This window comes from Oculina patagonica, chromosome 14 (genome assembly GCF_052425735.1).
Source record: "Oculina patagonica isolate OP01 chromosome 14, crgOcupat, whole genome shotgun sequence".
Taxonomy (NCBI): domain Eukaryota; kingdom Metazoa; phylum Cnidaria; class Anthozoa; order Scleractinia; family Oculinidae; genus Oculina; species Oculina patagonica.
In genome coordinates, this window is record NC_135771.1 from 6273106 (window position 1) to 6291228 (window position 18123).

Consider the following 18123-nt stretch of genomic DNA (forward strand, 5'->3'; position numbering starts at 1 on the left):
GTTCCCAGTCGCTCCCGAGGCGGTTTGACTAGAACGCGTTGCATCAAGGGAAGGCCGGACAAAAATCAGGGAGCGACTGGCAGCCGCCCTGCAACCCCGCCTCATTCCGCTCCAGTCTTTATCGCAAGGAAAAATAAGAGGGACGGGAACAAGTAGTGAAGTTCTGTATAAGACTAAGAAACAAGTGAATGTAGCAAATCAACATGTATGTTAACTGTTAAAAGGAATGGAAGCCCTGATTACTGGAGATGATCAATCATGGGTCTACGCCAATGGAAAATACCTGGGAAACGACAATGGAAGATGGGATGTTCCTGTGAGGTACTTAGTAGAATAAATTCTGTAGAGATGTGTAATTAAATTGATACTTTTTTTTAGTTTTGATGCAGGTAATCGTCCACTTTATACTTACATAAAAGCTTGAACATTAGTCTTAAATAATGCTTAGTTGGTATTAAATTGTCTTTGCATAGAAGAGGGCCCTGAATTGGGGGAGGGGGGGAAGGTTAAAATCCCATTTCCTAGTCTATTGTCCTCCCGATTTTCAAAATTCCCATCCCAATTTTTTGTTTATTTGTTTGTGTTTCCCACTCCCAGTGACCCAAATCCCATTTTCCCAGTAAAATCTTGCCCAAATCCCAGTTCCCATTTTACCCCTTTAGGCCCCTCACAGAAGTTACTAACTACATGTCATTCTGAACAGAAGTCCCACATGTTACAACAAAGTCACGAATTTGTGGAACCTTAGTTTTTACATATGAAAATTTAGGTTGTCAGTTAGTTTTCTGTCTGTTTTTAACATATTTAGCTGGGTTTTCATTTGAGTTCTTGCAGTTTCAGTCAGAAACAAGCTAAATGTTTTTCTTTTCTGCAGCTTCTACTTTCCTGCAGATCTTCAAGTCGTTGCAATCTACGTGAAAAACTGCGGTGGCCCCACAGGACTCATCGGTTCGTTCGCAAACGGCATTGTAACTGATAACAAGTGGAAGTGCACAACTCAAGCCATAAGAAACTGGCACACGACTGGATTTGACGACAGTAATTGGCCAGCGGCCACTGTTCACGGCGATAACAGTGGTGGTTTAAGAGTCAGTAGAGTGGCATCGAATGCTAAATGGATTGGTCCGAGCTATAGGAACGCTGGCGGGTTTTATTGCAGAAGACGCATGACTTACTTTGGGGAGGTACCATCAGTTGGTGGAAGTAAGTCATATTTTAACCAAATGAATGTAATTAAAGTTTCAGTAGAATTCTTACAAGGATTGATGGATGGAATTTACTTGTAACGTTTAGAGGAAGTACACTCCCTTTCTCTGATCACTTCTATAGTATCCATTTTTTTTATATCTGTTTAAAAACGTTTAGGCCCCGTTTAGGCCAGGTCGAAAGGTGTATTTGTAATTCTACTTAAGTATACACCCCTCGAACGCGAACGCGCGTATGCAAAAAAAACACTGTTATGCAGTATATGAAGGGGCCGTTATCTCATACTATACAGCCTTGTTCAGTTGTTGGGGGGGGGGGGGTAGTGATGCTTTTCATTCAGTGGAAGAACTCTCCGCTATTTCTCTAATAACTGTTGTTTAGTAACTCCCGTAAGATTTCCAAAAATAAGCTATTATTTTCCATTAAGGGCTTGTATTGACAAACTTTGGTAGGCTTTCAATCCTCGCAAAAACTCTACTGATATAGCTTATTCTGATTCAAACGTCGTTTGGCAAGGAAAAGTTAAGACAGAAATATTTTCTGGTTTTGTATACCTTCTCCTATTTACAATACAGGTTGTGATAAGCCTCTCGGTGTACAAAGCGGTTGGGTAGAGAACAGCCAAATGAGAGCTTCATCTGCTCATAGCAATACACATGCTGCATGGAGAGGAAGACTAAACATGCCAAAACAGTACAGTTACCCTGGTGCGTGGTCAGCAAGGGCCAACAATGCCTATCAGTGGCTTGAGGTGAGGGAAATTAAGAGACTGATTCGTTGAGCTCTTGCCAAACGAAGTCACAAGTAAAAGCAAATCTCCAACCTCTTTCCTTTCCAAATATAACATCCTTCTATTAGAGAGTATTTCACCAAAGAAGAAATTTAAGAATTTATTGTGATTTTTTTTGACTTTTTTTTTTTTTTTTTTTTTTTTTTTTTTTTTTTTTTTTTTTTTTTTTTTTTTTCTTTTTTTTTTTTTTCCCCCGGGGCCTTGCGGATTCGTTTTGGGCTGAGGGGCGTCCTGTTGGGTCCTACTTGTGTCTAAGGGCTTCCTTGACTTCCGGGTATCTGAAGTCTGAAGCATTGAAATGGCTTTTCTTGCGCCTTGCGTGTACTATTATGTTAATATTTGGCCAGGGTTTTATAAACTAATTTGTTAGCTAGATAAAGTGTAAAAATATCTGCCTCAAGTTTGATATTGCAAATAACTTCCTCAAAGTTAACCTTGTTTCCCAACCATAAATTAAAAATCCTACATGGTTGGAGACAAGTTAAATTTGCTGTAACTGAAAACATTCACGCCCAAACCTTCCTGTCAATAGATTGACTACAACAGTTAATTCTATCTCAATTTAGTTTCAGTTTCAGTATTAATTTTTTCAATTAGTATTGAAGGTTATCCCACAGCAACTAAATAGGCTGATACTTTAGAAATATAGAACTGAAATATTTCACGAATTTTGGTTGAATATTGCAGGCATAAAAATGGTAAAAATATCTACTGCTAGTTCGTACAAAATCACAATATGTGCACAATTATAATTATAAGTAGCCAATGATTCTTGTACTGAGTGTTTTCTGACGGTGAATCACTGAGTAGATTCAATAAATACGCTTTTAATTAGCGTTTAATAAACAACAAATCGGAGAGTTTGCTCGCATTCAGCGAGTCCAAACTTAAGCTTATGTGTCGATTATGTGGCAGCGACGTTCCTCGCCGATGTTCATGCCACCTCAACTATTTGTAGTTTAAAAAATAAACTATTTGAGCTTAGACTTCTTACGGTCTTACCTTTTACATGTTAACGCTTTTTTTCCCTTCTTCTGGGGTTAATTTGGCGAAAAAATCCTTCAAACTTTATCGGTTTTGACTGAGTTTTTTTTATACGAGGACGATTTTTATCGAGAGTTGCAGACGCGGATGAGCAGCAGCCGCGTTTTTGGCGCGAAAATTTAATCTCGTACCCAGATCCTTTTTTGCGTCTCGGCTTCCCCAAAACGATTGAGTACATGTACAAGGTAAGCAGTAATTATCTTCGCAAAAGGCAAACGATTAATTGAACCTCTCTGTCGGAATATTATACGATAGTTGCTAAGCTATGATTTTGTTATATTTTATTTGAGAAAAGCCCCCCCAAAAAACAGTTTCTTGGACAATAACCAATCCACAGCACAATAGCTATACAGTATGACCCCCAGTTCTCGGTCACTTTAGACGTAAACGGTATTTTAAAATTTAGGAGTTTTAATATTCCCCAGAGCTCGTTTCCGTCCAACTTTTTTGCTTTTCCCTTTTAAAAAAATGGGCCCCGCAAGTTCATTCCACCCCCCCGGGCCCCCCCCCCCTTTATTTTATTTCATGTAATTTTATCAAACAAATATAAAAAGAAGTGTTGCATCTTGCTTTTAAGGTTTCATTTCACCGTCCAGTACAAATCACTGCTTGTGCTACACAAGGAAGAGCTGACTATGATCAATGGGTGACAAGTTACACTCTGTCTTACAGCGAAGATGGTTCAAAATACTCCGTCTACAGTGTCGGTGGACATCAGAAGGTTTGAAGAAATATTGTTTATTAAAGTCGCTATGTTGAGGATTATACGTCTTGAAAAATTAGCCTATTGTTTTTTTTTTTGAAATTTGACCATCAAAATGAATCTCAGTCGTCTTTATTTGAAGACATTTCTATCTGTCTGAATTTCAGTTGTCTTCTCTGGTTGCTTTAATACTCTGACCAGAGAACACGGATGATAATGGGACTAGGCTAAGCCGTCCTTTTTTCTTCAGTTCCAGTTTATTTGTTATTTCTTTTTTTTTCTGCCTTGGTAAGGTATTACCTCCAGGTTTTACTCCAATTTGAAGGCAATGTTATACATTACAAAAAAAGATTTAATATTTTTTAAGTTAATACGTCTGTTGAGAAGTCATATAGAGGAAGCTTAAAAAAAATACTATCGAACCTTTTATGAAACCAATGAACATAAAAACGCATTTGGAACACGCTCATAGCCTGCGAACAGGCTCCCGAGGGGAGACGCGAGCGAAGCGTGGCCTGCGCCGCGCTCGCTTGCGTAACCCCACTCGGGAGCCTGTTCGCAGGTTTCACGCTCACGGTCTGTTTTTCAAATAAAGTGACTTAAAATGCTTGAGTGTTATCGACAACCCTATAGTAAAATGTTTGAATTTTAGAGACATAAATTTATGTTCCTTCTTACTCTCTAGGTATTTACCGGAAATAGAGACAGAAATTCTGTCGTTAAACACAACGTCTCACCCAACATCGAGGCTCGCTTTCTTAGACTGCATCCCAAGACATGGCACAATCACATCTCCATGAGAATGGAGCTATATGGGTGTCTAAAGGGTAACGTTTTTTGTGTGTGTGGTCACTTTTAATAGCTACAAAATTCCAGGCTGCTCCTGTCCCAGACCGTGATTGGCAATTGTGATTCGTAATACCCATCTAACCACTAGGTGGAGTTGTTTCAGTTTGGAAGACCCTAGTTCAACTACTCAGTCATGTTTGTAAATAGCCAACTGATCTGCCTCCTGCCAGCCGGGATTTTAAAGCTTGTTATGTTTATTAATATTTGTTTCGTTTCAGTTTGAGTGGTATGCCTGAGAACCCGCTTGATGTAGCTAGGCGCATTGACCACTATAACAACAACAAAAGAAATATATAACATTACCAATATTAGCAACAACGACAAAGGACGAAATATGACCACTTAGAGTCCCTCGAGTATTTTTCTTAAGCAACTGAGAATTGAGTAAAAATTATTTCTTTTTGAGATTTTTTCTTTCCTAACTTTTCATGATCTTCTTTTGAAGTCCTATCTTTTTCTCTGCTTTATGCAATTTTAAAAGTTGATTTAAGTTCTTCTGTCATTATAAACCAAGGTAGAAAGTATAAACGGACTCAACAAAACTGAGCCCCAAATAAAATTGATTGAAATCTCAAAACTACTCTTAGACGTTGGTCGTTTCTTCATAAGATAATGAAGTTATTATCTAATACTCTTGTGAGACCATAGGCCTACCGTGGAAAAAAAACACAAATATTCTTGCAATTAATTAAGTATAATCTTTTTCAGTTTGTAAGGTGGACATTGGCATATTGATGGACGAGTCTGGCAGCGTCAGCACAGCTGACTTTGAGCGGCAAAAGAACTTTGTAAAGTCTTTGGCGGGTCATTTTCAGTTCGGTCCCAGTGCCGCGCAGTTTGGCGTCATCAGCTTCAGTACAGGAGCTCAACTGGATATCGCGCTCAATAAATATGGCAATCTTGGTCTCTTTCAACGTGGAGTCAGTGCAATAAGACATGCAGGTATCACGATGATAACAAAACATTAGTATCTTAAAAATTGTTTAAAGAGATCCATCTCTAGTTGTACTGAAGTTTGCAATACTCCCCTTAGCTAAGGGTCATAATGTAGAATGTGGAGTCGGATATCAAAGTGTAGGGATTAGAGCCCCAGGATCAGAATCACAGCGAGTGGGACTGTGTATCAGAGCCAAAATCCGGATCAAAACGGCATCATTTTATTTTTTAATTTTTTTTTAAACAGGATCATGGGAAACTTTAAAGATAACTAAAAGAACGTGAGCTATCAGGAATAGAAAAAAATTGTGAAAAATAGTATAATCAAGGAAACAACATTTCACGATACGAACCTGTTTATTGCTGAATAATAGTAAACTTCAATGTGAATGATGGATACCAATAATTCTAAGGAAGCCTAGCCCACAATTGTAGAGATGTCAGTTAGGAAAGATTTGTATTGTTTTACTTCTTGATTTGATTTTCATAATTTTAGTAATGGGTATTGCTTAACCCAACTTCATATGTTTTAATAAAAACATCATGTAGTTATCAATGTCTTATGCTGCCTTAAAAATTGAACTTATTCTTATAGTGAGATTATCAGAGCAACTAAAATCATAAGCTAGCTATGCAGTCGGCGGATGGTATAGTTCCTCAATAAAAATGAAATTCTCAAAATTAACATTGAAAAAAGTATAGAAATCAGAAAGGAAAATAAATACTGCTTAGCTTTGAGTTTGTAATTGAAAGATATAAATTTCTCTTGGTTTGTAGGTGGATGGACATATACTGGTAAAGCTTTGAACCTGGCCTACTCTCAACTTTTTATTTCCTCCAAAGGTGCACGTGCAAATGTTGCTAAGGTAAATAAGAACTACACAGTCTCTTGTTCTTTTATGCAGAAGGTTTTTTACCGTATCAAAACAAAAAACGGCTAATCAAACGTGTGTCAATAACGAAATGTGTTGAGGAAAATGGACTGAGTTACATCTCCAACTTATTTCAACAACGCATTTCTCTTTACAACCTTAGTGGATTAAATCTTGTGCAACCGTCTTACAACAATCGCTATTACCACAACTCGTTCACTTACAAGTTAACGCACTTATGGAATCAGCTCCCTTCTTACATCAAACATTCTTATAACTTGAGAAACTTTCAAAATAATTTAAAAACATTTGACTTTTTTTAACTTAAAGACTAGTTGCATGTTTAATTATTGTATATCACATATTTTAGCGACTTATTTTTAGCATAATTATCATTTTTGTTTAGATTTTAATCCTGGGTGCAACAATTAGTTTTAGTGTGAGTGGGTTAAAGCATTTGTACATTTTAATATATTTACTCATAAGAGATTGTAATCTAGCTTTTTTAATATTTTTTTATTATTTATTACTTATTCTAGTTCCCATTGTTTTTTATACTATATTTTAATTATTGTGATGTGTTTTCTACATGAGCCTCCGGCTCAGATAGTGAGGGCAACCTCCTCCCGCGCCATGACATTATAATAATAAATTGATTGATTGATCGATCGATCGATCGGGACCCATGAAAAAAAAAAACACTTTTGTTCTGACTGGTTAGAGCACGTTGCAAGAGTTTTTTCAATTCCTGAACCAATCCTTGTGATGGGATTCGACCAAACTCGGTTTTTTTTTCCACAACTTATGCACTAGCGGCATTTGGAAAATGAATCTACAAATAACTTTGCTCTAAAAGCGACGTTGTTCGAATTTTTTGCTGGAAAAAAAAACTGCCAAAAAGTTAAACCATGCTGTAAAGATGTTGAATCTGGTTAAGATGGATGTTTGTATTTAGCGAACGTGAATCAAATATATTTTTTAGTTGCTAAACGTAACGAACCATGCAAAATCATGTTTATATACCAACTAACACTGGGTTATCTCGGTAGCGGATCTAGGGAAAAGGAAAGCCTTGGGGGCACTTTCTTCCTTGCCTATTTTGTCTTCTTACCCCCCCCCCCCCCAATCCCATAATTTGAGTTCATCTGTTGCTGTCACTGTATACATCAATGGAATTCACTTGTGAATCCGGATTTAGATTGATTGACGTTATGTATGCTTTGTCCAAACGTTTATGAATGCAATTTATAACTTGCAGTTATCTTTTTAATGTAGGTTTTAATAATCATCACAGACGGACAAAGCACTGGAGGAATGCCAACTTTGAAAGATCCAATCAAGAAACTCAAAGATGCTTCAGTGAACATCATCTCCATCGGTGTGGGTGACAAAACGAATCGCAATGAACTCAACTTTATGGCTTCATCCCCTGCTAATACACACGTGTTCTCAGTCCAGAACATGAATCAGTTACGGACTCTGATTGGCTCCATTACAGCTTCATCGTGTCAAAGTAAGTTTTGTTTAAACTGCATTAATTGTAGAACTATAAAGAAAACGACAGAACTTTTATGTTTAAAAGACATGTGTCGACGGAAACTTCTGTTATCTTCAGTTAATTAGTGTACAAAGGGTTGGAAGTTGAACTTATAATAAGAAGACAAAAATGCTAATTATGATGAATAGTGACAACAGAATGAACATAAAACGTGACAACGTAAGAATTATAAGGGCTCTATATGGTGTAATTGTTTATTCAAAGAAGGTTGTTCCCTTTGGATATGAAAGGCCTCTTTTATCTTAGAAGACAGAAGTTTCTGTCGAAACATGTCTTTTAAACTTAGTAAAAAAAATTGTCGTTTTTTGACTTGCCTGCTACTAAGAAGACACATCATGTAGAGCATATTTTGTTGATTGGCTGTCGAAAAGTTCAGTAGAATCTCAATTTCTTGTACCTCCAAGGGAAAGGAACTGATTGGCTCGAGAAAACGAGGTGTAAACTGCAGTGTTTGACTGAGAGAAGGTAACCACTTTTGGTTCAAGTTATCGGGAGATTCGAGAAATTGAGGTTTTGAGTAATCGGGTTTCTACTGTAAAACTCTTTGCTTTGATACACTGAGTTAATTAGCTGAAACCTATAAAATGTAAGCAACCGACGTAGCGAATTTGTAAATCCGACATTTTGAGCGAAAGCCTTTCGTTGGAGTAAAATGATAACAGTTTCGTAACCACGTAAGAGCTGATGATCGAAATGTTAGCTTTCCGCATATTCTCTACGGCGATATATTAATTTTCCTTTATTAACTTCACTTACTTGCAGACGGAGCACAACAGTTCTTAAGAAACTAACCTTTGTTGTTTCTATGACGTCACGTTAGCGAAGCTCTCTAATTGGCAAAAAAAACACCGTGCAACGTCCTCCAACCAATCGAACAAAGCATGCTCGTTTTCAACAAATCACTAAAACCGAAGCAAATCAGGAGTTTTGATTGGTTTACCCGCGTTTTTCGCGCGCTTGGCGTAGGTTTCTGTTTGCGTTCCGACTGGTCTATTGTTTTTTTTAAAACACAAGTTATTCAGCTTATAGCTGCTAGTTGTGATTTAAATTAACAATTTATCTATCTATCTGTATTAGTTGTGATTGAGCAGAAGCTTTTTTTAAATTGAAAGCTTTGACTGAGAAAAGATTTTTTTTCGCAGCGTATAATTGCCGTTACGTGACGTGTGACTATAGCCAGTGGAGTACATGGTCAGCTAGTTGTGGCGTCTCAATAAAACGCACTCGAGGATTGACCAAGGTCAACGAACATTACATCAAGAGACAGGGAGGCTGCTCAGGACTCAAAGTCACGTGTGACAAGCAGGAGACTGAAACTAAAACCACAAACTGTGAGTTAATTTTTTTTATTTTCATTTTTTTATTGCAACACAAAGACATTCTTACAACAGATACTTACACTACGTGCAACACTAACGGTACATGCTACATTACAATTACCTCTGCTAAACGAAAAATGTAGTTGTCCTATTTACTTTTTTGCGCTACTTACTTACCTACTTTTTACGATAATTATCTACTTAAAGCCTGTAAATTTTTAGTTACCTAGCAAAAACGTGGCTTATAAAACTGTGAGTTTATTACAGAATAGCATAATTCATAGAATTCTTGCACTGTAATTTGCGGACGAATTGAGAGGTTTACTGTAGCATTAAGGAGTGATAATATAAAAAAATAATTACAAACGTAGGGAATTTAAGTGGACAGGTACTTCAGGTGGACCGTGTAGCGTTGGGGGTGGGGGGGGGGGGGGGACGGCTGCAAGGCAAGAAAATTGATTATCCTAATTGACAAAACCTATTGGCCTAATAATCACAAAGATGTTTGAATTTTTTCATAGTATTACACTAGCCTGAACTTCAGACATCCCCCTGTTGTCGCCTACTCCCGATGGTAGGCTACCGGAGGGGGATGTCTGAAAGTCACGCTAGTTTTACACCTTTTGGGGCTATATAAATTAAAGCAAGACACCATCTTTTAAGACGGAGAATAGGGGAGGGGATACATAAAGAGACCACTGTCCATTTTTTAGAATGGTGGGTACTTTCCAAGTACAATTATTAGTTCTTTTGAAATTGTGGTTTGTAACGACAGGTCCTTGCGTTAGTGTAACATGTTCCTGGAATTCGTGGGGCAGTTGGTCTTCCACCTGTGGGCGAATGTCACGCCAACGTACCAGCAAGGTCACGCAATCCATCATCCACCGACCCAACTGTAACGGTTTGCAGACAACGTGTCCCAAACCGGAAGTCCAGTCCCTCTATGTCTCTTGTAAGTGACAATTTCTCACCCCATTGGATATATAATGATATGTGTTAACTTGCCAGTAAAATTATGCACGATTGCACAACGGAAGTATATGGGCCGACTTTAGTTTATAATCTACTACAAAACACACTCTTACAAGTTATGGCTTAGAATATGGTCACTGAAAGCAAAGGAAGACACCTTTTATGCGTTTTCAGTCGTTTTATGTGAGTTAGCGCAAGCTAACACCTATAAAGATATGAACTCGCATATAATTAATAAGAAAACTTGACCAAAACTTGAACGAGAACCAGCGTTCAACCTGAGGGACTCTGAAAACTAACTCAACGTTCCATTACCGCGCACAAACTATTACAAAAATAGCTTTACCTATCCAGCCTATAGCGGCACAATCTTATGGAACAGTCGTTCTTCCAACGTAAGACAAGCAGAGTCACTTGGGCAATTTCAAGGTTTAATTTAAGGCACGGCATTCGTGGAAAGCAGCTTTTTCTTTATAATAGCTTATCTTTAGAATATTAGTATTCATGTTTAGTAAGGACAGCTGATGCTGATGTTTTAACCGTGTTTAAATTAAGTTTACCTTCCCTTTCCTTCCCTACTTAAAGTTACAATCTTGTCAGTTAAGGTTTACATTTACTACAAAACCTTTGTGTTTGCAGGTTGTAAGGGCGAATTGGGCATCTTAATGGACGAATCAGGCAGCATTAAAGACGGTGACTTTGTGCAACAGAAAGATTTCATCAAATCTCTGGCAAACGGCTTCACTAACTTTGGTCCGAACGGAATGCAGATGGCAGTCATATCCTACAGCACAGATGCTAATCTTGATATCAAGCTCAATCAATACTCTAACAAGATGCAATTCATAAACGCTGTACGAAGCATCAGACAGTTTAGTAAGTGGGTTATCTGTAGTTTGTACGGTCACGAATGGGGACTGGGATTCGCTCACGTGCTAGTGTCACGTGGGCTCTTGCGTCAGTTCTCAGTCGCCATTAAGGTGCTGACACATAACATTAACGGACGCAGACCAATTCGGGCTGTGCGAGTGAGCGAAGAAAGCTTGGAAATGAACTCTCCCGACAAGCTTGACCGATGACGTCACATCCCAACTCGCCTGGGACGATTGGGGACGAGGCTGGAAGGGACATGCAGCATGTGATGTTGCTTGGTTTCCTACGTTACCAAGGCAACTGCATGAAATCATAATATTCAAGATGTAAGGGCGAGAGTTTCAAACCTGTCAAATTTGTTTTCAACACAAAAACAGATCGTTTGCACCGTGCTGTACAAAATTCATTCAAAATAAAAAAAGGTTAAAACACAGCATAAAATTCTTCATAAAACGCAATACCATATTGTACTAGTGGTTTTAATATGTTTGTTATTTTATCAACAGAGGGTTGGACGTACACAGACAAAGCTCTAAACGTTGCCAAGAATGAGCTTTTCCAGACACGAAATGGCGCTCGACCTGGTGTCACAAAGGTTTGTAAGAAAGAAACACAAAAGAACACCTTATCCAGCCAAGCCAAAAAAACGTTTTCCAGTAATTACGTACACACCCATACATCCAACACAATAAACAACAACAACAACAACAACAACAATTACCTTATTGTTATATAAAATTTTCGCGATTTGGCCAAAAAGACGTAATTAGCATAAAAAATACAATAGAAATCATTTAAAATTAATTTTCGCGGGTCTTTAATTTCGCGATTTTTTGAAAATCGCGAAAATCGCGAAAATTAAGTCCCGCGAAAATAAGTAACAATAAGGTAATCAAAACGATTGTTCAATACCATGAAAAAGACTATCTTATCTCACAAAGGTGATCAAAACTTGTCATTTTAAAAAGACCTGGCTTAACTAGGAAACATTGTTGCGGAAACATTGTTCCTTGTCATGTTTCCTAGGTGGCTAAATTAGCGGGGAACAAGGAAAATGTTTTACTGCCCGTGTGGCCTAGGAAACAATGTCCCGGGAACAAACTGTCACGCATGCGCATAAACTAGTCAACAGTGCTTCCAGGGTGGCTAAGCTGGACAACATATGTTTCGGAAGCAAAATTTGTGTCCAAGAAGCAAAAACGTTTTTGACTTGAGGCAAAAACATTTTTTGTTTCCGTGAAGCAAAATTTGTTTCCGCAACATTTGTTTCCCGCGTGTCTAGACTGGGAAACATTTGCGTCCGAAACAATGTTTCCTAGTTAAGCCAGGCCTTAACGCCTCAAAAAATACTTTACCAAAATATCGGTTTTTTTTTTTGCCGAAATCATTTTTCTTAGTCCTAAACTAGCTTTTTACTTTTTATACCACACGGCATTCATGTAAAGCAGAGTTGTTTTTTTTTTATTTTAGTATAGATTAGTATTGTTTAGTTATTTGTATTGTATTTATTACCTTTAGTATTTTATTATTGTATATTTCTGATGAATTTACCGTGTTAAAATAAAGTTACTACCTACTACCTACCTTACTACTACGAATATCGTCTAGTGAACTCACTTACCGAGGAAAAACGTAAAGCAAAACTTCGTTGTAGCATTTGTAAGAACAATATTAAATGCGGAATAATTTTTTGTTTCTTCATTTCAGATTCTTGTCGTTTTAACTGACGGGGCCAGTACAGGAGGAGAGAAGTCGCTTCGCGTTCCTCTTCAGAATCTAAAAGAAAGCTACGTGAATATCTTCGCCATTGGAATCGGTAGAAACATAAATAGACGCGAGCTGGAGATGATGGCTACTGCCCCTGTCAACGAGCACATATTCTATGTTGCTAACATGCAGGAACTGCAAACTCTGTTGACAAGGATCGGCGAGTCAGCATGCAAGAGTAAGTTAACATATTGTAGTCACTTTGCTAGAGCGGTTTTCACGTGAGTGTCTAAAGTAATTCACGTTTGCTTTGGTTTTGCATTACTTTGCTTTGTGATTGGTTTAGAAAGACACGTAAAACCAAAACGAACTGTGACATGCTCACGTTGGTTTTCCCGCGCTTCGTGACGACAACATGTCTTTTCTTCGAGTTTTGATTGGTTCACTGGTTTGTCTGTGTTTTTGTGATTGGCAAGAGTGATTATTTCGGTTTTGGTTCTACGACACTCAATTGAAAACTGCTCTAATTATCTAATTATCACAATTATCTAATTATCTAATTATCACAAATGACCACTGCTCGCCATTAGAGTTCTCAGTAGCTCAGTGGTTAGAGCGTCCGACTAGTGTACGGAAGGTCGTCGGTTCGAGTCCCATCTGTGAACTCAGAATTTTTTTCTGAGTTCTTTCTTTCCACACATCAATCCATTATTATTTATTTAATTAACCACAGTACCGAATTTAGAAAGCTGACGATTCGAGCGTTAGCCATTTGTCGGATCAAAATGAAGGATTGTGGGTTGTGTGTATTTACATATGTGGGGTGAGAAGTTGTGCACGGTAAATTTAGCAAAGCAGAGCAACCAAAATACATGAACCAAGTAATGTCATTCCTCTGTGTTATCACTTTTCCATTTTATTTTGAGTTCCCCCATGTTTCTATATCTCCGCTTTATTTTTAGTGCCCTCTGTTTCTACTTCTCCGTTCCATTTTGAGCCCCCCTCGTGATTTAACTTTTCGGTTTCATTTTGAGTTCCCTCGTGTTTTATCTTCTGCGGCCCATTTTGAGTTCCCTAATGTTTTAACTTGTCCGTTTGATTTTGAGTTCCCTCTTGTTTAAATGTCTTTCTTTCATTTTGAATTCCCTCTTTTAGTTTTAACTTGTCCGTTTGATTTTAAATTCCCTCGTGTTTAACTGTCTTTGTTTCATTTTAAACTCCCTCTTTTAGTTTTAACTTGTCCGTTCGATTTTGAGTTCCCTCATGTTTTAACTTAATCCGGGTGATTTTGAGTTCCCTCCCGGCTGTTTAAACTTGTCTGTTTGATTTTGAGTTCCTTCATGTTTTAACTTCTCCGTTTAATTGTGAGTTCCCTCATGTTAAAATTTCTCCGTTTTACTGTGAGTTGCCTCTTTCTTTTACTTCTCCGTTTCATTTTGAGTCCCCTCTTGTTTTTACTTCTTCGTTTTATTTTGAGTTCCTTCATGTTTTTACTTCTCTGCTTCATTTTGAGTTCCTTCAAGTTTTAACTTGTCCATTTGATTTTAAATTCTCCGTTTCATTTTGAGTTTCCTCATGTTTTAACTTGTTTTTCGGTTTGATTTTAAGTTCCGTCTTGTTTCTACCTCTCCGTTTCATTTTGAGCTTCCTCGTGTTTTAAATTTTTCGTTTGATTTTATGTTCTCTCGTGTTTTAACTTCTTTGTTTAATTTTGATTTCCCTCATGTTTTAATTTCTTCGTTTAATTTTGTCGAATTTTGAGTTCCTTTGCGTTTTAACTCCTCCGCTTGATTTTGAGTTCCCTTGTGTTTTAAGTTCTCCGTTTGATTTTGAGTTCCCTCGTGTTTTAAGTTCTCCGTTTCAGTTTGAGTTCCCTCGTGTTTTATCTTCTCTGTTTCAGTTTGAGTTCCTTCATGTTTTAACTTCTCCGTTTGATTTTGAGTTCCCACTTGTTTTAACTTTTTTGTTTTATTTTGAGTTCCCACTTGTTTTAACTTCTCCGTTTCATTTTGAGTTCCCTCTTGTTTTAACTTTTTTGTTTTATTTTGAGTTCCCTCATGTTTAAACCTTTACTTTTCTTTTTGAGTTTCCTAAAGTTTAATTTTAACTTTTCCGTTTCATTTTGGGAAACGTTCTCTGATCCCATGTAGAGCTAAGCTTCCGGATTGAAAAATGAGTTTTTTAATGAGGTTTACATCAGTTTCTCTAGAAAATAATAGTTTCGTTACATTGTAGTCAGTCTATTCTTAGTGGGAAGGAGAGGGTAAAGAAGAGTGAATTTAAGTAAGTGTTGTTCATTTTTGCCAGGGGACTCTTTTTATAACTCTGATTTGGTCTAATAATCAAAGAGTCGCTTTGGCAGTAGTAAAAGTACCCTTAGTGAATCATTTAATTTGAACATAACTTTCATAGTGTTACAGTAAAAACCCGCGTATAAGAACCTGCTTTTTTAGAGTTTGGCAAAACAGGTTCTTATATTTTGGGGTACTTACTGGCATTTTTTAGCTTCCCTGTGCAATTCTTGATCTCTAAAGACATCCTTATACAGTTATTGTATTATAAATAAAATAGTTTAACCCCACATATAAGAACCTTTTGGGGTATTAAGGAAGCAAATTTCTGCCAGGGGTTTCTTAACTTCTAGGTTCTTATACGCGGGTTTTTACTGTATTTGAGTTTGTCGTGTTTTTGACATAACATCAATCTAATTCATTTTGGTTTCCTTCTGTTTACAGAATACAAGTGTCGGTACGTGACATGTGATTACAGCGTGTGGTCCTCGTGGTCCACATCATGCGGCAATGGCATGAAAAGGAAGAGAACGCTGACCAAACAGAACGAACACATCAAAGAGCAACAGGGAGGATGTTCGGGTCTTACAACAACGTGTGAAAAGGAAAAAGTGGAAACTAAAAATTCCTTGTGTAAGTGTTTTTTTTTTCTCCAAGAAGTATCTTTCCTTGAGATGTAACATGACTAGAAAACAAAGTCTTTTAGTATGACAAAGGGGCTAGGTCAAACAATTTTAGGCGATTTCAGCACTCACTAACTGGTCATAAAAATAACTGAAATACAGTCGTCACAATAACGGCTTAAAGTTGTGAAGAACACAAAAGAAACACAAAAAAGCCAAGAAGGGGCATGGATGGACAAAATAAGAGAAGATTAAAACGGATTGCATTTGGGTACACTTAAAACCTTCGAAATACAAAAATGGCGACTACTCCGAAGATCATCTTGCAAGCTTAACTGAGATGTACAGTTGAACCTCTCTAATACGGACACCGAAGGGACAGAGCAAAGTGCCCGATTTTATAAGAGAGGTATCCTTATTATAGAGGCCACCACTATGGCGCCACTTTTGACTTCATTGACAGCTTAAAGTATTTAGTAAGTCGAAATGTTCTGCAACGCAATGCTGCAGTTAAAAATATTAACACTAACAGGGTCGTAACCAGGTATATGGGATCAGGGATCACAGCCTTGGGATCAGGATCACAGCCTCGGGATCGGGATCATGGACACGGGATCCCGGGTAACAAGTCATGGGATCCGGATCGGCCAATCAGATGGGATCAGAATGGAATCAGGGATCAAATGTTGCCACATTTTGGGGATCAGGAATCAAATTTTAAAGCTAAAATTTGGGATCAGCAATGAAAAAATATACCTGGTTACGACCCTGACACTAAACACAAATCCGAAAACGACTCCCGGGGAATCGACTAAGATGAATAAAGCGTTACGTTGTTGTTTTTGTAACCAAAAACAGGAAATCGCACAATCAACACAAAATATCATCGCCAGATCACCGAAGTGTCCGTAATAAAGAGATTAAGTTTATATGAATTTGTTCCCTGGGGCCGAGATTTACTGTCCGTTGTCCGTATTAGAGAGGGTCCGTATTATAGAGGTTTTTTCTAAGGAATTATATGAGAATTTTGTTGGGACATCGGAGATTGTCCGTAATAGAAAGATGGCCGTTTAGAGAGGTGTCCGTACGGAGAGGTTCGACTGTAAGTATAAGCAAGAACAACAGGCAAACAAAAAGTAAACGCAATACTTCGGTTCTCATTAAAAGACCATTATCAACTAAAGCCCGGCGTTTTTGAAATGTATCTCAGTTTGTGTGAAAATGTCATTTAAAAAGCCCTATTTACCTTGAAAGAGAATGGTTAACATGCGAAAGGCTGCGTCTGGTCCTTGTGCTGGGATCATTCAAGCGCTAGGATAATCTTATCTGAGAGGTAGGACGATTCTAGTGCTTAGGATCAGCCTCTTTCCATGTATGTAAATAAGTTTTGTCCCGTTTTATCCCTGATCCGTACTACTTTGTGGCTTTTGTGCAGGCTTAGTATGATTTCTGGCATGCTTCTATGTAGTTTTATACCATAGCTTAAGCGGCCCTCACACGACAAACCATTGGCCAAATCGTATTGGGAAACTAAAGTTGGTGTATGTGAACGACGCAACAACAGCAAACAAGTTGGCCAACTGTTGGCGACAAAATAGAACTTGTCTCTATTCTCACCAACAGTTTGCCAACTTGTTTGCCAACTGTTGTTGTGTCGTTCACATACACCAACTTGAGTTTGCCAACGTGACTTTGCCAACTTTAGTTTATCGTGTGAAGGCCGCTTTAGAGCTCCTTTTCGATTTAGAGATATATGTAACAGAATGTCCTGAAATAGCGTGACCAAATCATTTCGTTACAAATCAGGTCCATGCACGTACGTGACGTGTTCCTGGAATTCTTGGGGAGGTTGGTCCGCCACATGTGGTCAGATTACCCGACAGCGCACAAGTAAAATCACGAAACACGTCGTCAACAGACCAAACTGTAACGGCCTCCAAACAACATGCCCAGCACCACAGACGGAGTCAACCTTTATATCATGTAAGTTTCTATCTTTTTCGCTTGCATTAAGGTTATTTCCTAGTATTGAATTGTGCATAATTTAACGCGTGATCAGCGCGCGCATTAAAAATTGGTAGCTTTTTATTTACGGACCTATCCAGGTAAATCGTCATTTTCTTGAAAACGAGTACGGTGACCTATCAATTTTTTTCTTTTGTTTTGAATTGAGTAATAATTTTCTGACTAACTGCATGAGTGTCCACAAATGAGATACGTTTCTCACTCTTATCTATTGTTAGACTGAATTTCTTTAGACACTAAAGTCGTATTCACTTGTTGAACCTATCAAACAAGCTACACTGAGTTTCAAAATGGTTGGGATATTCGTAAAAATTGCCTTTTACTTAGAGAAACGTTCACATTTCCGAAAAAAGTA

The 18123-nt window shown here is 37.9% G+C and overlaps 1 protein-coding gene across 4 annotated transcripts in view; it reads left to right on the forward strand.

The window, feature by feature from the left end:
- Positions 1-18123, forward strand: part of LOC144638092 (uncharacterized) — an 87687-nt gene that overhangs the window by 5012 nt on the left and 64552 nt on the right. For all 4 annotated transcript variants that reach the window (XR_013567881.1, XM_078497236.1, XM_078497235.1 and 1 more), the window contains exons 4-18: positions 225-321; positions 875-1203; positions 1782-1957; positions 3618-3761; positions 4429-4570; positions 5301-5534; positions 6306-6394; positions 7676-7913; positions 9101-9289; positions 10053-10229; positions 10889-11125; positions 11629-11717; positions 12830-13067; positions 15565-15753; positions 17550-17726. Coding sequence is in view for 3 of the 4 variants with exons in the window: in XM_078497236.1 (XP_078353362.1) it covers positions 225-321; positions 875-1203; positions 1782-1957; positions 3618-3761; positions 4429-4570; positions 5301-5534; positions 6306-6394; positions 7676-7913; positions 9101-9289; positions 10053-10229; positions 10889-11125; positions 11629-11717; positions 12830-13067; positions 15565-15753; positions 17550-17726 (2745 nt within the window). In the remaining variant the exon portion in view is untranslated. The remainder of the gene's footprint in view (positions 1-224; positions 322-874; positions 1204-1781; positions 1958-3617; positions 3762-4428; positions 4571-5300; positions 5535-6305; positions 6395-7675; positions 7914-9100; positions 9290-10052; positions 10230-10888; positions 11126-11628; positions 11718-12829; positions 13068-15564; positions 15754-17549; positions 17727-18123) is intronic.